This window comes from Choloepus didactylus, chromosome 18, assembly GCF_015220235.1.
Source record: "Choloepus didactylus isolate mChoDid1 chromosome 18, mChoDid1.pri, whole genome shotgun sequence".
NCBI classification, from domain to species: domain Eukaryota; kingdom Metazoa; phylum Chordata; class Mammalia; order Pilosa; family Megalonychidae; genus Choloepus; species Choloepus didactylus.
In genome coordinates this window covers 52,744,370-52,752,786 of record NC_051324.1, presented here as the reverse complement: position 1 = coordinate 52,752,786, position 8,417 = coordinate 52,744,370, and the positions used below count along the sequence as shown (strand labels likewise).

The 8,417-nt window shown below is 52.2% G+C and overlaps 1 protein-coding gene across 1 annotated transcript; it reads right to left on the bottom strand.

Annotated features, from left to right (window-relative positions):
* Window positions 1-2,281: 2,281 nt before the first annotated feature.
* On the bottom strand, window positions 2,282-4,211 carry ARL4D (ADP ribosylation factor like GTPase 4D). Its single transcript, XM_037809329.1, has 2 exons — window positions 4,104-4,211; window positions 2,282-3,568 (listed from the first exon to the last, which is right to left on the bottom strand). The coding sequence occupies exon 2, from the start codon at window positions 3,491-3,493 to the stop codon at window positions 2,888-2,890; it is 606 nt and encodes a 201-aa protein (XP_037665257.1). The 5' UTR covers window positions 3,494-3,568; window positions 4,104-4,211; the 3' UTR covers window positions 2,282-2,887.
* Window positions 4,212-8,417: the final 4,206 nt, after the last annotated feature.

The following is an 8,417-nucleotide window of genomic DNA, read 5'->3' as shown; positions in this document are numbered from 1 at the left end:
GCTCTGGGAGTACAAACAGCTGGCCTAGGAAGAAGAATCTGGATGCTCTAAAGCAGCCCTGTGTCCTTGAGCAAGTCACTGCCCCCGCTTGGCCTTAGGGACTTCTTTCCTTTCTTTCCTCCTTGAGCACATGTAGCATAGGGTGACAGGAGAGGGCAGGCAGAGATTGAGCCCTCCAGCTGTGGGGGCCCTGCTCTCTTCACTCTCGTGTGGAGGGTCTCCAGGAAGGGAAGGACAGGGCACGCAGAGAAAGCACCCACCCTCTGGATTTCACAATCCAACCCTTTTGAGGAGAGGGGGTGGCTGGCAGGGGTGAGGATGGGACAGAGCAGAGGTGGGGAGTCTAAACTGTGGGCCTACGGGTTTTTTTGAGTCCTTGCCTTCGGCCCCTGACACCGAGAGACCTTCTGCCCCCAGGGAGTCACTTCTCAGCACCCATCTCAGGGTCTCAAAGAAATTCAAAGTATTAGAGAAGCTGGGATAAGGAAAATGCAACCCCGCCCCCAATCCTGACCCCACATCCATTCCTGGTCGGCGACCCAGAGCTCAAAATGCAGAATCCCTGGAGTGGGACTGGAGAGTGGGGAGATCCTGCCTCCCCCTTCCCTCAACCCTACAGACACTAAAAGTGATGCCCTCCCTTCCACTCTGCAGGCCTTTTGATGGATCAAGACAAGATTATTCCAAAGCTCCCAGCCAGAAATGTGACTTTCTAATCAGAATTCCCATGTTCATCTCTCCCCACCACCCCTTCAGAGCAACTGGCTTTCCCCATCTCCCTTCTCATCTGCCACCAGCCCTCTCCATTCCTCTACCCACACTAGCTAGATTGTCATGCCAGAGTGAAGTGGAGAAGCACCTGGGACATGCACAGGACACCTGTGAAGTCATGTCCTCAGGGATTTTGAGACAAAGGAGAAGAACTGGGGTACTGGAGAAGGGGAAGGACAGAGGGTCTTTCTGGCCAGGTCCTCCCTAGCCTGGGCCAGACTTCAGCCTTTTCATGGGCTGCAAAGGAGGACTCTGTCCCAGAGGACTGGAGGAGATGGGTCACAGGTATCAGGCAGCAATGTCCCCTGCAGAACCAGCCCAGCAGCTCTGGTGAACAGGCCCCATTACTGATGCACACACACTCCAGCACAGTTCCAGGTCAATGCCCAGCTACCCACTCCAGCCAGCCACAAGGACCAGGGAGCCGATCTGAACTGGTCCAGACCCAGCAGCAAAACAGGTTCTGCCTGTCCTGGGATTGGGGCTGGATAGGAAGAATTCTTTAGGACCCCTCCCCTTGGGACGTGGTTGCCAGCACCTTCTCTCCTTCCTGGGTTTTCATCTGATTCTGGAGCAGGAACTCTGCACCTGCTCTGGGGATTCCACGTTTGCACTCATTTGCACTCGGGGTGGGGGCAGGACTGGGGGGATAGAGTCTGGATAGAATTGTGCTTGGCTTTTACTCACCACTCCCACCAGAAAGATTAGGAGGATCTAATTGTTCTGTCATCTTACACACAGCTGGCCCTGGTTCTGGTGGGGAAGGGGCACTCAGGCCCTCACATTTAATTATTTCTTAGTATTTGATCATTATTTAGCATTTGATTATCACCATCAATACTACCATCAGTGGCCTGAGTCCTCCCACTCTTCTCCCAGAAGGTGGGAGGTAGATGTCCAATAGCCCTCACTCCCACCAGACACAAACACCTCCTACTGCTGCCCTTCTTATGGGAACAGCTGCATTCCCAGAGCTGGACTCACAGCTTCCTCTCAGGGGCCAGGCTGGTTCCATCCAGCCCAGGCCTCCCAGGCACTGGCCAATGCCAGCTAGCTGCAGTCAGCAGGAGGATTGAGCACAAAGAGGGAGGCGGCTTAAGGCCGGGGGGGGGGGTGTTTTCCATTTCCACCACCTCCCTGAAAAGGGAAAAAAAAAAAACAACTTGAGAGCTGGGAGAGTTGGGGGCATGGGGGATGGGGTAGCTCAAACCAGCAAACCCACAAGGACCAGCTGGTGTCAGGCGTGATGAGGGGAGGGGAGGAAAGGAAAGGAGAAAGGAGATAGGACAAAAAAAAAATCCAGCAGAAATCAGGGAGGGTTTCATCTCCCCCCATAAACTCCACCAGCCACCCATAAACACACACACTAAATTTTCAGAATAGGACCTGCTTTGCAAATTCAGCTTCAAGATAAATCCCCTATCTACCTCCACTAGCCCCCCCCCCCCATATAGAAATCCTAGATTATCCTTGGGATTAGGTAAGGAGAGAGGAAAATGCCAGACCAAAGTCAGAGCTAGTGTCATCAGTCTTTAATAACTTACAGGCAAATGCTAAAAAATAGTGAAAAATAATAATAACGCAGAGGACACACATGGCTTATAAAAAGACTTGTGGATCTACAAATGTGGGGAGAGGTTCTCAGCACTTTCTTCAGACACAAAAATAAAGACTATTGTTACAGGCATCCCTAGAAAAGCAGCCTGGGGGGACTCCCCAGTCCCAGGGTGGGGGTGGGGTGGAGAGAGTAGTTCCCACCCATCCCAAGTGCATTCTCCAAACAACTTTCCATTCCGCCCCCCCCAAAAAACAATAAAAAGCCAGAGAAGAAAAACAAGAAACAGGGTCGAGGTAGAGTCACAGTTTACATTTAAGCCTCCAGCATCCTGCAGCCCCTACTTCTTCAGAGGTGAGGATGAAGGAGAGATGGGCAGACACCCCATCTCTGGTCCCCCTCCCCAAAGTGGCACCAAAACAGGCCCCCCAGTGTCCTCCTCTTATCAGTCCTTCTTTGAGGAGGACAGATCCTGAACCCCAGGGTGAGTGAGGGGTCACAGGCCCCACCCGGATGTCCAAGTGTGCAGACCCCTACTGGGTGGGAGGGGGCGGCCTCGGGTCACCGTCTCTTCTTGCCGGCCCGGGCCGCCTTCTTCCTCTTGAGGATCATCTCGTACAGGCGCTCGAGACCTGGCTGCAGGCCAAGCCCGTCCACGGCGCTGCAACCCTGCACGTGCGTCAGCGTGGCAGCCGCCAGCTCGCGGACCGCCAGCCTCTTCTCCACCTCGGCCGGGCTCAGCGCCCCGGGCTGGTCCTGCTTGTTCGCCAGCACAAGCACAGGCACACCCTGGTTGTCCGAGGCCCGGCTGATTCGGTGTAGCTCCACCTTGGCCTCCTCCAGCCTCTCGACTTCCGCAGCGTCCACGACAAACACCAGCCCGTCTGTCCGGCGCGTGTAAGAGCGCCACAGAGGTCGCAGCTTCTCCTGACCCCCGACGTCCCACACTTGGAAGGTGATACCACGGGATCCCCCGAGGGGCACCCGGATCTTCTCCGTGTTGAAGCCTTTGGTGGGGACGCTCTGGACAAATTCCTTGAACTTGAGGCGGTACAGGAGGGAGGTCTTCCCGGCCGAGTCCAGACCGATGACGACGACATGCAGTGCCTGGAAGTGGGGCAAGAAGGAGGAGGCGGTGGGCGCCATCTCCGTCAAGTGGTTCCCCATGGTAAGGCGGGGTCTCCGGGCTTCTCAAGGGAGAAGGCCTTGAAATTGCAGGCTCCGGGACTACACCTGGATTATCTGAACAAGGAAGGGTCAGATGTGAAAAAGGAGGAGACATTTACTAATAAGCACAAGATTTGCAACTTCTTGAACCTTTCCTAAGTCAGCCTACACTTCTTCCTTTTTAATTTTTTTTTTTAACGTCTGCAGGTGTAACAGGTGACAGCGAGAGAAAAAAGTGGTAAGTCGCTCCCCACTCCCTGGAGTCCCTGACAGAGGCGATGAGACACAGAGGTCCCGCTCAGTTGGGAGGCAAGGCCTCCACCAGGCGGACAGTCGGCTTCAAGCGCCTCTTTGCCCGGCTCGTGGCGCGGAACGCAGACGCCGCGACCCCCGTTTCCCAGGAGAGAATCCTCGCGGGAAAGGGGAGGTCGAGCACCCCCTAAATCAAGAGTCAGGGTTGAGCGCTGGAACATCCCCAGGCGGTTGACATGCTCCTCCTTCCGCAGCGACCCCCTCCCCACCGCCCCGCGACACTCCCCTGCACCCAGCTCCCATCGTCACCAACTCCCGCACCAGAGCCGCCTCAGCACGATCTCAATAGCCCCTTTACCTTCCGTCAGCCGCGCTGTGCCGGCGCCTCTCCGGACCAGCCACGGGAGCTGCCACCCGAGCTGCCGCACGAGCCTGCCCGCCCGCCTCCAGCGCGCCGACACCGCCGTCTCTGCGGAGCCACCCGCGGGACAAAGCCTTAAAACCCGCAGCGTGACGTCACGCGTCACGGGCCAATCAGCGGCCTCGCGGCGGCGGGCCCGTGCGAACGGGAAGGGACACAGAGATCCGCGCGCAACAGTCTCGCTCAGTCCCCGGGATCGTTTTATTTCATCTGTTCCAGCATATGTTAATATTTGGAATTAAACCTGGGATTTTAATCAGGGATGGAAGATGGAAAGGGCAAAAGGAACACGGGTGGCAGCGTGTTCGACTCTGGAGAAGTGAATGTAACACTTTGGCATCCCCGCCATCAGACAGAGCACGCCATCAAGCTCGAACATTCCTCCGCCAAGGGTCTACTCCAGAAATGTTGAATCTTCTTCCTGCATCTTTTCTAATCCAGGTTTCAAGTCTGTGTGAACCTAGAACCCCACAGGACAGCCACTTCCTTTGTGCAAGCAGTGCTAAGCCCATTATCACAAGTTGATCCTCACAAGAGCTCATGAGGTAGGAACTGACCGTTGTCTGCATTTTATAGATGAAGAATGCTCCCAAGGGTTAAATGACTTGCGTAAGATTGGGGCGTGTCTGATCTAGGGCCGGAGTCCGGTGCTGGGCCCTTCACCATTGGCTATTGGTCCTATCTCCTTAGGAAGACTGTCAGACTAGGCCTCCTCAACCGAAATCCTGGTCAGAGTGAGGGCCAGCCGCAGACCCTGTACCTGACAGTACAGGGCAGCGCATGTATTGGGCCCGTGGACTTCGGTGAATCGTGAGATAAGCACTTGTATGACTTCAGAGTAGGGGAAGAGCAGGCAGCCTCTGGAGAGATTCCTAGAAGTTATTTAGTCCTGTGTAGGAGTGGTGAGGAGGGGAACAGGACTGGGGGGCATCTACCCAGCCACTGTAACCTGGTACAGTCTGGGCAGCTTGGTACAGTCTGGGGAAGGGGTGTCACAAAGGGGCAGTGTGACTAAAAGGATAACAGAGGTTACCTGCAGGGAAGGTGCCCAAAAGTGGAGGGGGGCAGGGGTCAAAAAAAAAAAAAAAGAAGAATGAAATCTTAACTCTAAGGCTTCCATTTTACATGGAGTCTGAATTCTTGTATTAGGTAATTCAACATTAACCTTTTTAAAGGCTTTATGTAAGGAGGATTAGAAAAAGGGGAGGGGAAGTCATTACCAGGCAGCAGTGTCCAGCTCTTTCCTGCTCAATGGCACCTCAGTCTGGTGCTGATGAGATAAATAAACTTCCCATCTGATTAGCTCCAGGCTGCCTTGCCACCTCCTCCTTCTCCTTGCCCTACAAAACCAGCCACTGGTTTCCCCAACAATGCAGGCAGGGAGCTTCCCTATATCCCTAAAGAGATCAGGACCTTAAGAAATTATTAGTTCTTTACACCCCAAGTTGGGGGTATGGGTGGCAAATTCAGCAGGATCTAAGGCATGGGGGTGAGGCTGAGCACAGTGAGTTAAGAGATGGAAAGACTAGCAGGCCAGGGAGTTGGGAATCACCAGGTAGGCTCTTTCGTTTTTCGTTAGTCAACTCAAGCCTATGTAGTGAGCATGGTTATAATAAAAAGAAGAAACTGAAACATAGAAAGATTAGGTAATTTGTCCAAGGTCACCTAGCTAGAAACGGGCCAAACCTGGATTTGAACAAATGTTACAATGGCTATGAAACTGAAAACATGCACATCATTGATTGTCTTGTGTTTCTTTCACAATCTTTGAAGCTTCTTTAAAATGTCTCCTATGATATCTCCTGGGACTCACACCCAAGAAAGAAACTGTCACTTGATTATCTATAAAGGAGATGAAACTGACAATCCCACCCCACCCTTCATCTTTCAAGTTTGCCAGGGAAGGTGTTGAACAAATGGGAGAGAAGAGGTGGGGCAGGGGAGGTGATAAGGAAGGGGCCCAACTGTTGGCTCACCCCAATCCCTTCCTCCTTTAAATAGGAATTCCAGCCAACTGTCCCAGGGAGCCTTCCCCTATTAATGACTGCCATTCCCTTACTTGGCAGCCTCACCTCTGAAGACCTTTCTTTCCAAAGGTCACAGCCCAGAAGCTAATGCATTGAGGGATTCACTGTGGAGAACATTCATACATTAAACAATCATTTATGGAGTGCCTGCTAGGTGCTAGACACCAACTAGGTGTTTGGGCATCCAGCCCTGAGTGATATGGATAAGGACCTGCCCCCATGGAGTGGACATTATGGCGGTGGGGGAGAGGGAGATACAGACAATGAATAAACAAGATAATTTCACACGGCAAAACATGCCATAAAGGCAAATCAAACAGGGAAGTGTGCTGAAGAGTGATTAGGGGGAAAGAATACAGTAACTTAGTGGCAGGGGGTGGTCAGGAAGGCCTCTCCAAGAGGTGACACTAGAGCCAAGTTCTCAGTGACAAGGAGTCAGATAAGAATTCCAGACAGAGGGACGTACCAGCTGGGAGTTAACTACTTTTTCCTGCTGGCTCCCTCACCCAGATCAGATACAGGCTGCTGTATCACTGGTCTTCCTCAGATCTGTATCCCTCACCAGACTAATCCCTGAGGCCTGGTTCTACACCTCCATAGCTTCTAGCTGGCACCATGCCTGGTACACAATAAGAAATAAAGAAATTTTGTATGAATTAATGAATGCATGATGAAATGGTTAAATGTACCTTGGAGTGCAGGAACCAAATATTCCACCTGGGTCCAGGGAGTCGGGCCCCTGGGGGTTCTGTTGATATGGTTGATTTGGTTGGCCAAGAATGCCTATTAAACCCTGCATTTCTAGAAAGGGTGTGGGGTAATACTGAACTCTGAGAGAGAGAAGGAGGCCTTGCTGAAGAAGAGAAACTTCTTAGAGGAGAAAAACATGGGCTGGAGGGTGGAGGGATGACACTGGAGAGAGAGGCCCCCAAGGCATGGTGTGCTGAAACACAGGGCTGAGAATCAGTGTGTGTTCTAGTCCCTCATTTGTAGGCTGGTTTGGAAAAATCACTTCCCTCCTGGGAGCCTGTTTCCTCAGCATATAACCAGAGGCTTAGATGATTTCCAGGTCCCTTCCCCCCCTACAGTCCATGCTCTAGAGTTGGGCAGTGGCGGGGGATGGACGGAGCTCAGCTAGGAAGTGGCGAAGACATCTTTGTTTCTGCAGTACTTGACTTGACCCAAGTGGCTGCTCTAAGTGAACCAATGAAGAGAAGAGAGGAGGCTGCAGGTAGTGGGGGTGGGGTGGAGGAAGATGCAAAGGTGCAGCTATCAGCTTGGGAATCATAAAGACCCATTTTTCAAATCTCAGCTCTGTTTCCCTACAAATAAATGGGGGAAATACAACTTACCCCTAAAAGTGATTGTGAAAATAAAAGCCTGGAAGGGCCTGACAAAAACCCTCCTCTCCAATCAAGGGCCATTTAGGAGGCCCTCATCCCAAAATGAATTCCCTAGCACAGCTGAGGGCTGAAAAATGGGTAGATACTGCTCCCTGGTGGTTTTATTTGTCACCGCCTGATTCCTGAAGAAAAGTGGAAGAGTAGGAGGTGAAGTTATTCAGTTCCTTTGCCTCTGCCTGGAGTCTTCTTTTCAGACCAGGCCTTTTCTATAGTTTAAGATTGGGATGGAAAATCTACCCTCTTCAAGTTTTTTGTGCAGGTGAGTTCAGATCTGAATGAACATATGAACAGAAAGTCTCATTTCGGTTACATCCACACTTAACTGAGGGTCTAATGATAGGTCCAGGAAATGCTAGAGCAGGAGGAGGCTGCAAGGCAGGGAAGGCTATGAAGAGCTCAGTTGCAGGCATGTTGAGGTGTCTGTGGGATATCCCCATGGGGATGGATGTGCAGCATCCAACTGCACAGGGCAAGGCTTTGGTTGGAGGAGTGTATTTGGGGTGGTCAGGAAAAAAACAGCAACAAGAGCCCTGGAAGGGATGATGAGCTTGCTCAGGGAGCAAATGGAGGTCTATAGTCAGGGAGAGAAATGAAGGAGGAGAAGCAGCGCCTGGGAAGGTTAAGAGGAAAACTACAGGTCCTTAGAGTGCCTGACACCAAGGAAAGAGGACTTGAGGAAGGAAAATGGAGTGCCCCTCAGTGTCCAGGGTCTGAAAGGCCAGAGACAATTAGGACAGCCAGGGGAAGCAGGAGTATCCAGGGGTCATCTCAACAGATGGTGGAAGAAGTGTACTCTCCAGAAAGTGGAATGAGGACTGAGG